The sequence below is a fragment of the Haemaphysalis longicornis genome, unplaced genomic scaffold, assembly GCF_048455015.1.
Source record: "Haemaphysalis longicornis isolate Haplotype H1 unplaced genomic scaffold, Haemaphysalis longicornis Haplotype H1 scaffold_14, whole genome shotgun sequence".
Classification (NCBI taxonomy): Eukaryota; Metazoa; Arthropoda; class Arachnida; order Ixodida; family Ixodidae; genus Haemaphysalis; species Haemaphysalis longicornis.
Window position 1 is genome coordinate 52,314,163 of NW_027526245.1, and position 14,728 is coordinate 52,328,890.

Genomic DNA, 14,728 nt, shown 5'->3' on the forward strand with positions numbered 1-14,728 from the left:
TTTTTTTTGTTTATTGCCTGCTTGTGACATGATACAATTCGACAGACACAACGCTTGGTGGATGAATGTGAAAGAGCAGCCTCTCTTATGCTGCGTGAAGAACTAAAATTTTTTCAATGCTGCCAGGCTATCTAATGTTGTGATCCATTCAGGTGGGTCTACTTGCGCTCGGTAAACTTCCCTGATGTACGTTATACATTCAATAAAGTATTCCCTGACGGGTCTAGCATTGGCATCAGCATGCCTGACCGCCATACGAACTCTCCACAAACTATGTAGAGAAAGGAGCATGATCATGTCATAGGGCACTCCCCCTTCATTTTCCGTTGGAAGGTACCTAATGCCGTAAGGAGAAAGTGGCAGGTTCTTTTTCAAAGTCCTCTGCAGAATGTCCCAATGAAATACTGCGTCCCAGCAATCCAGGAAGATGTGTTCAACTGTATCTATTTTTTTGCACAAACGACAGTTTACGGACCCGTAGACAAATAACCCCTTTTCTTCCAACCAAGGATTCACAGGAAGAGTGCCACTATGCAACTGGAAAAAGAACGTTTTGCAGTGTGCTCTAACTGGCATTTTCTTAATTCTTTGAAGAACATCTTTACCTTTTCCAGTTGGGTACAGCGACCGGTATATTGGCACGGGCAAGCATACATCAACAAGATCTTTGTACAGACGTTTTCGCGTGACAACACTCAGGTATTCTGTCGAAAATCGCACTTTGAGGAGTTTGACGGCACGCACAACTTCACTCAAAAACCCTCTCACAGACACTGGTCTTGCTTGACTAGTTGACACAATAAACTCAGGGAGAGTGTGCGATAGCCTTGTCTGAATCACATGGCGCAAAAAACGATCGCTTTCATCACGAAAGAACATGAACCGTGCGACCACTTGTCGCAGAAACAGATGTACAAGGCCCAAACCTCCTGCCTTCGCTGAACGAAAAAGGTTCGTGCGACTCGTTCTTTCCCAAGTTGACCGCCACAAAAACACCGCGAACACTCGGTGTAACTTCTGAACTATAGTTCTTGACATACACAGGGCTTGTAGAACATACATTACCTTCGCAACAAGAAACACGTTACATACGGTTGAGCGTGCAAACATAGACAAGTCCCGTCCACCCCACTTGAGCGTTTTCTCTCGTGTAGCCTCAATTTGCTCCTTCCAGTACTCATCTGGGTCTCTGTAGCACTCAAGTGGCACGCCTAAATACTTAACTGGACACACACTCCACTGGACGTTTGCAAATGTGGACGGCGTGGTTTCCCAATCCCCGTGCCAGAAACCTGAACATTTTTTCCAATTAATTTTGCTCCCAGTCACTTCACAAAACAAGGAGGCTTCTTTTACAGTCTCCTTCACGCTATCTGTGTCCACGCAAAACACGGCAATCTCATCCGCGTACGACAGTACTTTCACTTCACTTGACTGGAGCCTGATCCCGTGTACAGAACTATTTTCCCGTATTTTCAAACAAAAGGGTTCGAGATAAATCGCAAAAAGCAACGAACTCAAGGGGCACCCTTGCCGTACCGATGACAGAACGGGGAAGCTCTGACTCACGTTTTTGTTTATCACTAGGTTTGCTGTGCACTGCTTGTATGCCATCGTCACGCCTTCTAAAATGACCGACCCTAGGTTCACATGGCGCAAAATGCTGAACAACACTTCGTGCCCCACCCTATCAAAAGCCTTTTCGAGGTCAATTTGTAACATTGCCACTTTACCACCGAGTGCATCAATCATCTCTAATATACTTCGCGCCACATGAATGTTTGTGCAAATTGTCCTTCCTTTAATCCCACATGTTTGGTGTGGCCCCACTATTTCTTTAATGACTAATTGTAACCTGCTTGCCAAAATTTTCATTAAGATCTTGTAATCGACATTGGTAAGACTAATCGGTCGGTAACACTCGACTTGCAGCAGCTTCTCTGGATCGTCGCTTTTGGGAATTAAGACGATGTGACTTCTTTGAAAGGACGGCGGCATTTTTTTACACTCGTACGTTCTCATAAACACCGCGTGCAATATCACCGCTAAATCTTTCTTGAACGTTTTGTAAAAAGCGGCGCTGATGCCGTCCGGCCCTGGTGACTTGCCCTTTCCCAGTTCATCGATTGCCTTTTCTATTTCGCTAACACTTATCGGTTCCTCCAGTCTCGCCTTGACCTCTTCATCTAACTTTGGCATAAGAGACAAAAATTTACTTTCATAGTCATCTTTGTACCAACTTTGATGACTAAAAAGACCTCGATAGTGCTGAACAAATTCGCGTTCTATCAGGTCGCTGTCTTCAGTAACTTCATTTCCGCATCGTATCCTAGTGATTTCGTTGCGTTTCGCATACCTTTTTTCTTCCCCTAACGCTCGCTTCGTCGGTGTCTCATTTGACCATAACCGTTCCGCGCGTGCGCGTATCATTGCCCCCCTGTATCTTTCGATGTCGATAACCTCGAGGGCATTTTTCACTTCTTTGATTTCTTTACTAAATATTCCAGGCGCTGCGCATTCCTGGCTTAGCAAAAACTTCAATTGCGTCTGCAGCTCTTCCTCTTTTTTCTTTTCATTGTACCGTAGTACACTCGCACGCTCTATTGCTTTCATTTTCACGTCATTCTTAAACTGCTCCCACCGAACAATAACATCATCACCTTTTCCGATAAACTCGTGCACCCGCTCATTTACTATGTCGACAAACTTTTCGTCTTCGAGTAGCTTTGCGTTAAGCTTCCAGAGATTCCAATTAAATCTCGCCTTTTTTTGCTTTTTACCCATCGTAAGCGTCACCAACGCGTGGTCACTAAAGGATACTTGATTGACATTGTAACTTGTGCAACATGGTATAAGCTTCAGCGATGCGTACAGCCTGTCCAGCCTCGCATGACTCTGGTTTTGGAAGTGTGTGTATTCTGGCGGCTGGCCACTGGCCAGAGCCGAGCCAACATCTTCTAACTCATACTCGTGTACCAGTTCATTCAAGAAAATGGCGCTTTTGTCCCTGACAGGCCGCCCCTTTACTCTATCTTCAGCGTTACATACGCAGTTAAAATCTCCAAGGAGTACAACGTTCCTGTCGGTGCGTAAAAAGTTCTCCACTCGCTCAAAAAACACTTTTCTATCATTCTCTTTGTTTGGTGCATATACACATACAACACGCCAGTACATTTCCGACAAAAAGAAATCGCACACAACCAGTCTGCCGTCATCGCCTGCCGTTACACTTTCTTCCACAATACCAAGGCTATTCCGCAGTAAAAGTAAACAGCCCCCTGACGTACCCACAGCATGGCAAACACACACGTTGTAGTTTCCTCGAAACTGCGAAATAATCTGCTCCGTCTGCTCCTCAGTTTCTACCTTGGTCTCTTGAATGGCGATTAGGTCAAGGTCATGTTCAATAAAGAGCCTACTCAGCTGGCACTGCCTCCTTCTGGCCGCCAAACCCCGAACGTTTATCGTACCTATTCGCAATGCTGTTTTATCCATTGATGTCTCTATTAATGACACAGACTAGGAGCAGAAATTTCGCTGCATCTCTCAATACACTGTTCGTAACCCACTACACCCACCCACCCACGCATACACACACACACGCAAGCATACACACACACACACCCAAACCCAAAAAACCTCGTGATGGTGGCATACCTCGAGGGCGCTTTGCAAGATCGTTGAGGGCTTTGAGTCTGCCATTACAAGTCTGCTTTCGACACGTGTCCGCCCTCATTTCTTTGGGGGCTTCGATGCACTCTTATGTCTCTCCGTTGGAATGTTCGGTCTCACCTTCAGTTTCGGTCGACGCCAAACACCGGTTTCTGTAGACAGTTCACACGCACTAGTGTTCCCGGAGCCTTCGTCGTCGTCATCGTCATTGTCGTCCCGGACCCGTTTGCCACTCGCGCCGTTGACGTCGGCCATTTCAGCGTCTGCCTCGTCCTGTGGTGGTGTTCCTTGCAAGTCGTCGCTTACAGGAGGTTGGCTTCCGTCGCTGGTGGGGCCGGCTCGCTGGGTTGCAGTAGCGGACAGCACTTCCACAATTTGTGGTTCACCGCACTGCTTGCCTTCTGGCTGCTCTTTGGCTCCTAGTCCGGGTAGTTGAAGCTCGGGGGTGGTGGTTCGGCCGCCGTCCCCCTTTGCCTCGTCCTCCCCCTTGTCGCTGCCCTTTTCACCCTTGGCGTCGTCCTTGACGTCTATTGCCGCTGCACCGGGTTCCTCCTCTCGTGCCCTGGCTGCTTCTTCCGCATCGGCTTCATCCATGAGGTGTTCCGACGCTTCGTCGACGACCGCTGGACCAGTGACACTTGCGTAAGTCTTGACGCAAGCGTCGGCGTTATGACCGAAGTGTCTACACGTTTCACAGCGGGGCACTCGACATTCCCTGCGGACGTGACCTGTGCCGCGACAGCGTAGGCACATGGGGGGCCTACCCGGGACAGCGACCAGCGCATTGTCCCCCGCGACACGTAGCTGATGAGGCAGGTCCTCCACTTTAAGCCCGGCCTTCAGTTTGAGCGACACGGACCGCGTCGTTGACGCTTGCTCGGAACAGCCGCGAACTCGCCACCGCTCCCTCGCTACTTCGGTCACTTTTCCGTAGGGCGCAAGAGCCACCCGCACATCGTCGTCGGTCACGTTATGCAAAACCCAGTGCAGCTTGAGCCGAATGTCTTGGTTGCTGGGGTCGACGATGATACACCGCCTTTCCTTCACCGTCACCTCCTTCGCAGCTAGCGTTTTCTTCAGTGTTTCGGCATTCTTGAACGTGACAGCCCAAACATGATTCATTTGAAACGCCCCCAACGCGGCAACGTCGGCGAGCGCTCCCAATCTTATCAGCATGTCACGAAAATCTTCCACCCGGTATGGCCTGGCTTTCATATCAGCGTGAAAAAATAAAGTATTCGAAAAAGTACGACCTGTTGGCAGAGCCGGCAGAAGAACTTGGTATTCCTGAGAAATACTTTCCATGGTCCTGTTTCCGCGACCCTGGTGGGCCGCAAAATCCGCTCTCGAAGAGCTCATGAAAAACACGTCCGCACACCGCGGTGGCCGGAAGTGGAATGCTGAGCTAAAGCGGCCCCGGCGACCGGTATTGTTCCGTATTCCCCTTATTTTAAGCTTATTTTACAACAAACAAAATTTGATTGCCGCCAGTGAGGATTGAACTCACGGCCTCTGGTTTACAAGACCAGCGCTCTACCACTGAGCTATAGCGGCCCCCACGACCTGTATTGTTCCATATCCCCCTTGTTTTACGCTTATTTTACAACAAACAAAAAAATGACTGCCGCCAGTGAGGATTGAACTCACGGCCTCTGGTTTACGAGACCAGCGCTCTACCACTGAGCTATAGCGGCCCCGACGACCTGTATTTTTCCGTATTCCCCTTGTTTTACGCTTATTTTACAACAAACAAAAAAATGACTTCCGCCTGTGAGGATTGAACTCACGGCCTCTGGTTTACGATACCAGCGCTCTACCACTGAGCTATAGCGGCCCCGGCGACCTGTATTGTTGCGTATTCCCTTTGTTTTATGCTTATTTTACAACAAACAAAATTTGATTGCCGCCAGTGAGGATTGAACTCACGGCCTCTGGTTAACGAGACCAGCGCTCTACCACTGAGCTATAGCGGCCCCGGCGACCGGTATTGTTCCGTATTCCCCTTATTTTACGCTCATTTTACAACAAACAAAATTTGATTGCCACCAGTGAGGATTGAACTAACGGCCTCTGGTTAACGAGACCAGCGCTCTACCACTGAGCTATAGCGGCCCCCACGACCTGTATTTTTCCGTATTCCCCTTGTTTTATGCTTATTTTACAACAAACAAAATTTGATTGCCGCCAGTGAGGATTGAACTCACGGCCTCTGGTTTACAAGACCAGCGCTCTACCACTGAGCTATGGCGGCCCCCACGACCTGTATTGTTCCGTATCCCCCTTGTTTTACGCTTATTTTACAACAAACAAAAAAATGATTGCCGCCAGTGAGGATTGAACTCACGGCCTCTGGTTTACGAGACCAGCGCTCTACCACTGAGCTATAGCGGCCCCGACGACCTGTATTTTTCCGTATTCCCCTTGTTTTACGCTTATTTTACAACAAACAAAAAAATGACTGCCGCCAGTGAGGATTGAACTCACGGCCTCTGGTTTACGATACCAGCGCTCTACCACTGAGCTATAGCGGCCCCGGCGACCTGTATTGTTGCGTATTCCCCTTGTTTTATGCTTATTTTACAACAAACAAAATTTGATTGCCGCCAGTGAGGATTGAACTCACGGCCTCTGGTTTACAAGACCAGCGCTCTACCACTGAGCTATAGCGGCCCCGACGACCTGTATTTTTCCGTATTCCCCTTGTTTTACGCTTATTTTACAACAAACAAAAAAATGACTGCCGCCAGTGAGGATTGAACTCACGGCCTCTGGTTTACGATACCAGCGCTCTACCACTGAGATATAGCGGCCCCCACGACCTGTATTTTTCCGTATTCCCCTTGTTTTATGCTTATTTTCCAACAAACAAAATTTGATTCCCGCCAGTGAGGATTGAACTCACGGCCTCTGGTTTACAAGACCAGCGCTCTACCACTGAGCTATAGCGGCCCCGGCGACCGGTATTGTTCCGTATGCCCCTTATTTTACGCTTATTTTACAACAAACAAAATTTGATTGCCGCCAGTGAGGACTGAACTCACGGCCTCTGGTTAACGAGACCAGCGCTCTACCACTGAGCTATAGCGGCTTTTTTTTTTTCTTTATTACCGGCTTGGTACAGAACATGCAATACAACCTTTGCACAACACAAGCTTAAAAGCACTGGCCGAGCTCAGGCAAGTGCGTGTGGGTTAAAACTGCTTAAGGGCTACCAGTTCGTTCAGTACATTCATCCACAAGGGTGGCTCATTCTGGGAGTTGTAAACATCTCTTATAAATGCGATGCTTTCTTTAAAGTATTCCCTCGCCGGACGTGCGTTGGCGTCGGCGTGACGAACTGCCATACGCGTTTTCCACAGACTGTGCAGGCTGAGGAGAATAAACATGTCGTGGGGCACGCCTTCGTCATTTTCTGTCGGCAGAAACCGTATGCCGTAAGGAGTTATCGGTAGATCTTTCTTTAAAGTTCGCTGGAGGATGTCCCAGTGAAAAAAAGCGTCACTGCAGTCAAGAAATATGTGTTCAATAGTCTCTGGTTTACGGCAGATAATGCAGTCAATGCCCCAGGGGACAAACAACCCTTTTTCTTGTAGCCAAGGTTTGACTGGCAAGGTGCCGCTGTGAAGTTGGAAGAAAAAGGATTTCGTTGATGACCGGACGGGCATTTTTTTAACTCTTTTTAAAACATCTTGTCCTGGGCCTGCACAGTGTAGGGATCGGTACAGAGGCACCGGCATTGTCACATCGATCAAGTCTTTGTAAAGTCGTTTGCGGGTAACAGCACTGAGGTATTCGATTGAAAATCGCGCTTTTAAGAACTGGTATGCCAGCACCACTTCTCGTAAATATCCCCTTGCAGTCGTTCCCCTGGTAACATAAGAAGACACAACAAAGTCAGGCAAGGAATCACACAGCCTAAGTTGGATCATAGTACGTAAAAAGTCATTGCTTTGGTCGCGTAGAAAAACAAATCTCGACACAACTTGTCTCACAAACAAATGAACCAACCCCAAGCCGCCACATCTGACAGAACGAAAAAGGTTTGTGCGGCTAGTGCGCTCCCACGCGGAGCCCCATATAAATACGGCAAAGACCCTATGCAATTTTTGCACATGAACCCTTGTCATGTATAGCACTTGAAGAACATACCAGATCTTTGCAACCAAGAACAAATTGCACACAGTTGCACGTCCGAACATCGATAAGTCGCGACCGCCCCACTTAGCCGTTTTTTCCCTCACCCGTTCTATCTCCGCTTCCCAGTATTCTTTCGTGTCGCGGTACTGGTCAAGTGGTACGCCAAGGTATTTTGAGGGTATGGTGGCCCACTGTGCCCTTGCGAATGAGGCTGGAGTGTTATCCCACGCTCCGTGCCAGAACCCCGCAGTTTTGTCCCAGTTAATTTCACTTCCTGTCTGTTTACAAAACATTACGGCATCATTCACGGCTTCACAAACACTCTCTTTGTCAGTACAGATAAGGGCAATGTCGTCGGCGTACGCAAGGATTTTGACTTCACTTTCATGAAGCTTGAAACCGTGCACGCTGTCATTGTAGAGCAACTTCAAACAAAATGGCTCGAGGTACAGAGCGAAGAGTAGAGGTGCCAGGGGGCACCCTTGTTTCACGGATGACAGGATCTGGAAGCTACTGGTTATTTTCTTATTTATGATGAGACTCGCTGAGCAATCGGAGTAGCTCATTTTGACGCCTTCTAAAATGACAGCACCTACATTAACATGCTCCAGGATATCAAACAGGATTTTGTGGGTAACGCGATCAAACGCCTTTTCTAAGTCAAGTTGTAGTACGGCGACTTGTCCACCCAGTGCGTCTACGCACTCTAGGATGCTCCTGGCCACATGAATGTTGGTCTGAATAGAGCGTCCTTTTATTCCGCACGTTTGGTGCGGCCCAACAATATATGTTATAGCTGATTGCAACCTGCTTGCTAAAACCTTCATAAAAATTTTGTAATCAACGTTCGTGAGACTGATTGGGCGGAAGCCCTTCACCGACAATAATTTAGCGGGGTCGTCGCTCTTCGGAATAAGAACAATGTGCGAGTGTCTGAACGATTTTGGCAGCCATTTTTTCTCATATGCTTCCTTTAACAAGTAGTAAAGGATCATCGCTAGTTCACCTTTGAATGCTTTGTAAAAACAAGCCCCTAAACCATCTGGTCCAGGGGATTTGCCCATACTCAATTCATCGATGGCTTTCTCTATTTCTGATATGCTTATGGGTCCTTCCAGACGCTCTCTTAGCTCGTCATCCAACTTAGGCATCGCAGATAAAAAACACTTTGTAAATCCATCTTCGACGTCCCGCCCCTTCCCTAGCAGTTCGCGGTAGTGCTCTAGGAACGCTTGACTGATCGTATCGCTGTCATGGGTAACTTGGCCGTGATAGTCTATAGCTGTGATTTCGTTCTGCCTTGCGTATCTTTTTTCTTCGCCCAGTGAACGCTTCGTTGGCGCTTCCCCTAACCATAATTTTTCAGCTCGTGCCCGTATTACAGCCCCTCTGTATCTTTCGTTATCTATCAGTTCAAGTTGCGCCTTCACCTCTCTGATAGCATCGGTGAACTTCCCCGGCTGAGCTGTTTCGATGCTTAAAAGAAGTTCAAGCTGCAGCTGCAGTTCCTTTTCTTTTTTCCTTTCGTCATGTCTTAGTGCACAAGCCCTTTCAATGGCGTCCATTTTAACTTCCTGCTTAAAGTTTTCCCAATTTGGTATAATGTCTTTCTGCTCTACGTTTAACAGAGCCTTAAGTTTTTCTCTTACTTTTCCAACGAACGCATCGTCTTTGAGAAGTTTTGCATTAAATTTCCATAAGGCCCAGTTGAATTTGTGTTTTGTTTTCCCGTACCCCAAATCTAGCATCACTAAACTGTGATCGCTGAAGCTAATGTGTTTAACTTCATAACAACAACAGAAAGGCACCAGACCCGCGGTTACGTATATCCGGTCTAGCCTGGCATGGCTATCTCTTTGAAAGTGGGTGTACTCGATGGGTTTCCCACCCGAGAGTAGACAGCCCACGTCTTCGAAATGTAGATCATGTAACATCCCATTAAGAAACAAAGCACTTGTATCACGGATGGGCGAATTCGACACTCTGTCGGGTGGTTTACAGACGCAGTTGAAATCACCTAACAGGACGACATTTCTTTCGGATTTAAGATAGGGTTCAACACTTTCAAAAAACTGCTTTCTGTCATTAGATCGGGTGGGGGCATACACGCATACAACTCTCCATTTCAAACCGGTAAAATGAAAATCGCACACAATCAGGCGGCCATCGCTGGCCGACACAACGTGCTCAACATCAATGCCGGAAGACTTACTCAGAAATAATGCGCATCCACCGGACGTGCCAACCGCGTGAGATACGCATACACTGTAGAAAGCACTATAAAGCTGCACCATGCGATCCGTTTGCTCTTCGCTTTCGATTTTGGTTTCTTCCACCGCAAGCACGTCAAGGCTGTTATCTACGAGGAGGCGTTTGAGTTGATGCTGCCGCCTTTTCGCTGACAATCCACGCACGTTCAACGTGCCTAGGCGTAGGTTGTTTTTCAGATTTAGTGCCATATAAAAGCTAGAGCAAGCGGACCTCACGGTGCTTACCTTTCAGTCGAGGCAGGTAACACCACGCTGGGCGTTCGAAACTGTCCTCTCGTGCGTATTGTTCGTTTTTTGGCGCCGGCTGCTGCACATACCTCGGCACCATAAGTTCAGTTCGCCGTATCCCACAAACGACTTGGCCGTCTGTCCGGGCGTGCATGGCGTTCGCAGCTATGGTGGCTGTGACGCCCAGGGTGTCGCGGCGGTTCTTCGGTCTGGAGGTATCGTTGGCTTTGGCTTGAAAGATGGGCGTCGTCCCGGGGCCGATTTTGGCGGAGGCTCGTCCGGAGTCGCGGCCACCGTGCTCACGCCGTCACTGGTGTTTCCTTCATGGTGCCGCTTGGCCGAGGTGTTGCTTGCGCCGGCGTCCTGGTTGTCCATGGGCTCGGGGTCCACCGCGGGTGGAACAGCGCAAGCGGTAGAGGTGTCGTTTTCCGCTTTTCCGTCCTCGTCAGACAGCGGTGGATGTGCAGTTTCAAGCTGATGGTTTTCGTTGCTTCCAGCTTTTCCGGAGGCAGCGCGGTCGTCGTGGAGTTGCTTGGTGGGCGGTGGCTCAGTGGGCGTATCCTCCTTCACTGCGAGGGCCATTTCCTCGGCGTCAGCCTCGTCCATAAACAGCTCTCGCTTGTCTTCGTTGACGGTGCGCGTGGCAGCAGTCGCGTAAGTTTTTACGCATTCAGCCGCTTCGTGTCCAAAGCGGCGGCACGAGGTGCACCGCGGCACACGACACTCTCGCCTGATGTGGCCTGTACGTTGGCACCGTAGGCAAAGAGGAGCTCTGCCCGGCACCACAACGAGCGCCTTGGCACCGGCAATCCTTAGTTCATGCGGGATGTCCTCGGGCATCACACCAGCATTGAGCCTGAGCACGGCTATACGCGTCATGCTGCACTGGCTTCCGCAGCCTTCCACGCGCCACTTTTCCCGGCTCACCTCGATAATATTGCCGTACGGAGTGAAGGCTGCCCTGATGTCGTCGTCTCGTACATGGTGAAGCATCCAGTGAAGCTTCACACGGACGTCTCGGTTGCCCGGGTTGACAACAACGCATTTCCGTCCTTTCACTTCCATCTCGGTCTCGGTCAGCATTTTCTGCGCGGCCTCCGGTGTCTTGAAAGTTGCAGCCCAAACGTGGTTCATTTGGTACGGTCCAAGAGCGAGCACTTCGCCGAGCAGGCCTCGTTGCAGGAGCGCGTCACGGAAATTTTCGACGTGATAAGGCCGTCCCCTCATATCAGCATGAAAAAAAACTGTGTTTAAAACAACTGGTCCTGTTGGCAGCGATGGCAAAACGATAGCATAATCCTGGGAGTCATCTTCAAACCTGTTACCGCGGCCCGAAGGGCTCGCTGAAAACGCCCCATTGCTGGAGCCAGACATTCTGCCACCGCTCCGCTCGGAAGCCGGAAGTAGAATCTGAGCTATAGCGGCCCCGGCGACCGGTATTGTTCCGTATTCCCCTTATTTTACGCTTATTTTACAACAAACAAAATTTGATTGCCGCCAGTGAGGATTGAACTCACGGCCTCTGGTTAACGAGACCAGCGCTCTACCACGGAGCTATAGCGGCCCCCACGACCTGTATTTTTCCGTATTCCCCTTGTTTTATGCTTATTTTACAACAAACAAAATTTGATTGCCGCCAGTGAGGATTGAACTCACGGCCTCTGGTTTACGAGACCAGCGCTCTACCACTGAGCTATAGCGGCCCCGATGACCTGTATTTTTCCATATTCCCCTTGTTTTATGCTTATTTTACAACAAACAAAATTTGATTGCCGCCAGTGAGGATTGAACTCACGGCCTCTGGTTTACAAGACCAGCGCTCTACCACTGAGCTATAGCGGCCTTTTTTTTTATTATTACCTTCTGCACACATGTAATACAAGTCACGGATAAATTAAAAACCGCCTGCCAAACTTTGACTGATGGAAGGACTTAAAATAAACATCAAAAGTACACAACTCTTCCAAAACAGGAAGCCATTCAAGTTCGGGGTCCTGTAACTTGTACACTTCATACAAAAGCGTGACATTTTGAGAAAAATACTTGCTTACAGTGAGCGCATTCGGGTCCGCATGTCTCACAGCCATTCTGGACCTCCAAATGGCATGTAACCCTAGCGCCATTATCATATCATACGGGACTTCATCTTCGCGCTCACCCGGAAGGAACCGAATGCCATGCGCTGAAATGGGCAGGTCTTTTTTTAAAGTTCTCTGTAAGACGTCCCAAAAAAATACATCGTCCCAGCACTCCGTGCAAACATGTTCCACTGTTTCGGCTTTCGCACACAGCGTACACATGTTTGACCAACCAATAAACAGCCCCTTCTCCTCCATCCATGTTTTAACTGGCAGTGTTCCTGTATGTAACTTGAAAAAGAAAGTTTTCACGCATGCTGGGACTGCCATTTTTTTCACGCGGGATAACACATCCTGCCCAGGACCAGAACTAAACATTTCACGATAACGTGGTACGGGGAACAGCATCTCCCTTAAAATATTTGTAAGGGTTTTTCTCGAAACAGTGGCTAAATATTCTACTGAAAATCTCACAGTAAGAAAACGAAAGACTCAACCACTTCCTTCATATAGCCTTTCACGGCACCACATCTATCACTTACAGAAGAAACAATATACATAGGCAAGGCATCTACTAGTGTAATCTGCATTAAAGTGCGAAGAAATGGATCACGTGTATCACGCAGAAACATAAACCGGTTTACAAGCTGGCGAACAAATACATGACACAGGCCAACACCCCCATGCCTTACTCGGCGAAAAAGGTTACTCCGACTGGAACGCTCCCACACCGATGACCAGATAAAGACTGCGAATACTCTGTGCATTCGCTGCACGTGGACTCGTGAACAATGAAGCCCGTGCAACACATACCACAGCTTTGCCAAAAGAAAAAGGTTGCATAACGTGGCTCGTGCGAAAACAGACAATGCGCGACCGCCCCACTTGGTTGTTTTTTCGCGCAGCTTCGCCGTCTCGGATTCCCAGTACTCGCCGCTATCCTGATAGCGATCCAGTGGAACTCCGAGATAACGCGCTGGTGTACGCGACAAAGACATGTTTTCAAATACAGATGGTGTTGACCCCCACTCCCCGTGAAAAAAACCCGCACACTTGGCCCAATTAACACAGCTGTTAGTAAGACTACAAAACTCCCTTGTTATCGATATGGCTGCGCTTACACTCTCCTCGTCTTCACAAAAAACCGCCACATCATCCGCGTATGTTAGTAACTTCACCTCGCATGTGTGTAACTGAAAACCACGTACTCCACTGTCATTAATTATTCTTAAACAAAAGGGTTCCAAATAAATTGCAAACAGAAGAGGAGATGCTGGACATCCTTGTCGCACAGAAGACAGTACAGGAATACTTCCCGTGACATTCTTGTTGATTATAAGTTGCGTGCAGCACTGAGAGTACGCCATACGCACTCCCTGTATGATCACATCACCAACATTTATATGCTCCAAAATACAAAAAAGAATCTCATGGCACACTCGATCGAACGCTTTTTCGAAATCAATCTGAAGCATAGCGACCCTTTTAAAAAACATATCACAACACTCCAGCACACTGCGCGCAACATGAACATTTGTTACTATACTCCTCCCCTTTATACCACAGGTCTGATGCGGCCCTACTACACTTGTTATAACACTCTGCACTCGTTGCGCTAAGATCTTTATAAGGATTTTATAATCTACATTGGCCAATGTAATCGGCCGGTAATCAAAAACCGACTGAAGTTTAACACGGTCTTCCGATTTGGGCATGAGGACGGTGTGTGTGCGACCAAACGACGGCGGAATTACCTTGGACTCGTACGCCTCGCGAAAGACCATAAATAAAAACGGAGTTACTATATCCGAGAACCTTTTATAAAAATCCGCACCAAGCCCGTCAGGTCCTGGCGACTTACCTACTTTTAACTCCGATATTGCCGTCTGAATTTCGCCAAGCGATATCGGTCGTTCTAACTCCTCCCTCACATCGTCTCCCAATCTTGGCATGGCTGGAAGAAAGTCTCGCTTGAACTCATCAGTTTTTGGAACTGTGGGGCTAAACAAATCTGTGTAATGTTCTTGAAACGCACTTTTTATGTTCTCTTTGTCACTGGTAAGCGCGCCTCGCCAGTATATTTCCTCGATACCATTTCCTCTCGCGTACCGTGTTTCGTCTTTTATCGCTCGCTTTGTTGGCGCTTCGCCGGCCAAAAACACCTCGGCCCTCGCCCTCACGGTCGCTCCCCGACATCTTTCTATATCGATGGCTTCCAGCTTATTTTTAATAGTTCTAATATCTTCTTTGTATGCCCCAGGCATTTCGCTTTCGAGTTTTAACATGTGTTGCAGATTATTTCTGAGTTGGTTTTCCACTTCCCTCTCTTGCCGTTTAAGCACT

The 14,728-nt window shown here is 48.3% G+C and overlaps 2 protein-coding genes and 15 non-coding genes across 17 annotated transcripts; all 17 read right to left on the reverse strand.

Moving 5' to 3' along the window:
- Positions 1-102: 102 nt before the first annotated feature.
- Positions 103-1,389, reverse strand: LOC144164894 (uncharacterized). Its single transcript, XM_077695132.1, has one exon. It carries the CDS (start codon positions 1,108-1,110, stop codon positions 103-105), a length of 1,008 nt encoding a protein of 335 aa, XP_077551258.1. The 5' UTR covers positions 1,111-1,389.
- Positions 1,390-5,154: 3,765 nt separating this feature from the next.
- On the reverse strand, positions 5,155-5,226 carry Trnat-ugu (transfer RNA threonine (anticodon UGU)). The gene has a single exon. It is a non-coding gene; the product is annotated as a tRNA-Thr (tRNA).
- A 68-nt stretch (positions 5,227-5,294) lies between these two features.
- Trnat-cgu (transfer RNA threonine (anticodon CGU)) lies at positions 5,295-5,366 on the reverse strand. The gene has a single exon. It is a non-coding gene; the product is annotated as a tRNA-Thr (tRNA).
- A 68-nt stretch (positions 5,367-5,434) lies between these two features.
- On the reverse strand, positions 5,435-5,506 carry Trnat-cgu (transfer RNA threonine (anticodon CGU)). The gene has a single exon. It is a non-coding gene; the product is annotated as a tRNA-Thr (tRNA).
- Positions 5,507-5,573: 67 nt separating this feature from the next.
- Trnat-cgu (transfer RNA threonine (anticodon CGU)) lies at positions 5,574-5,645 on the reverse strand. Its single transcript has one exon. It is a non-coding gene; the product is annotated as a tRNA-Thr (tRNA).
- A 67-nt stretch (positions 5,646-5,712) lies between these two features.
- Trnat-cgu (transfer RNA threonine (anticodon CGU)) lies at positions 5,713-5,784 on the reverse strand. The gene has a single exon. It is a non-coding gene; the product is annotated as a tRNA-Thr (tRNA).
- A 67-nt stretch (positions 5,785-5,851) lies between these two features.
- Positions 5,852-5,923, reverse strand: Trnat-ugu (transfer RNA threonine (anticodon UGU)). Its single transcript has one exon. It is a non-coding gene; the product is annotated as a tRNA-Thr (tRNA).
- A 68-nt stretch (positions 5,924-5,991) lies between these two features.
- Positions 5,992-6,063, reverse strand: Trnat-cgu (transfer RNA threonine (anticodon CGU)). Its single transcript has one exon. It is a non-coding gene; the product is annotated as a tRNA-Thr (tRNA).
- Positions 6,064-6,131: 68 nt separating this feature from the next.
- Positions 6,132-6,203, reverse strand: Trnat-cgu (transfer RNA threonine (anticodon CGU)). The gene has a single exon. It is a non-coding gene; the product is annotated as a tRNA-Thr (tRNA).
- A 67-nt stretch (positions 6,204-6,270) lies between these two features.
- Positions 6,271-6,342, reverse strand: Trnat-ugu (transfer RNA threonine (anticodon UGU)). The gene has a single exon. It is a non-coding gene; the product is annotated as a tRNA-Thr (tRNA).
- Positions 6,343-6,410: 68 nt separating this feature from the next.
- Positions 6,411-6,482, reverse strand: Trnat-cgu (transfer RNA threonine (anticodon CGU)). Its single transcript has one exon. It is a non-coding gene; the product is annotated as a tRNA-Thr (tRNA).
- Positions 6,483-6,549: 67 nt separating this feature from the next.
- Trnat-ugu (transfer RNA threonine (anticodon UGU)) lies at positions 6,550-6,621 on the reverse strand. The gene has a single exon. It is a non-coding gene; the product is annotated as a tRNA-Thr (tRNA).
- A 67-nt stretch (positions 6,622-6,688) lies between these two features.
- On the reverse strand, positions 6,689-6,760 carry Trnat-cgu (transfer RNA threonine (anticodon CGU)). Its single transcript has one exon. It is a non-coding gene; the product is annotated as a tRNA-Thr (tRNA).
- A 3,400-nt stretch (positions 6,761-10,160) lies between these two features.
- Positions 10,161-11,680, reverse strand: LOC144165274 (uncharacterized). The gene has a single exon (XM_077695405.1). It carries the CDS (start codon positions 11,532-11,534, stop codon positions 10,473-10,475), a length of 1,062 nt encoding a protein of 353 aa, XP_077551531.1. The 5' UTR covers positions 11,535-11,680; the 3' UTR covers positions 10,161-10,472.
- Positions 11,681-11,799: 119 nt separating this feature from the next.
- On the reverse strand, positions 11,800-11,871 carry Trnat-cgu (transfer RNA threonine (anticodon CGU)). The gene has a single exon. It is a non-coding gene; the product is annotated as a tRNA-Thr (tRNA).
- Positions 11,872-11,938: 67 nt separating this feature from the next.
- Positions 11,939-12,010, reverse strand: Trnat-cgu (transfer RNA threonine (anticodon CGU)). Its single transcript has one exon. It is a non-coding gene; the product is annotated as a tRNA-Thr (tRNA).
- A 67-nt stretch (positions 12,011-12,077) lies between these two features.
- Positions 12,078-12,149, reverse strand: Trnat-ugu (transfer RNA threonine (anticodon UGU)). Its single transcript has one exon. It is a non-coding gene; the product is annotated as a tRNA-Thr (tRNA).
- Between the last annotated feature and the right edge of the window lie 2,579 nt (positions 12,150-14,728).

What these genes read in the sequence shown, in the direction of transcription:
- LOC144165274 (XM_077695405.1), bottom strand. Translation starts at nt 11,534, where the DNA reads ATGAGGGGACGGCCTTATCACGTCGAAAATTTCCGTGACGCGCTCCTG.
- LOC144164894 (XM_077695132.1), bottom strand. Translation starts at nt 1,110, where the DNA reads ATGTTTGCACGCTCAACCGTATGTAACGTGTTTCTTGTTGCGAAGGTA.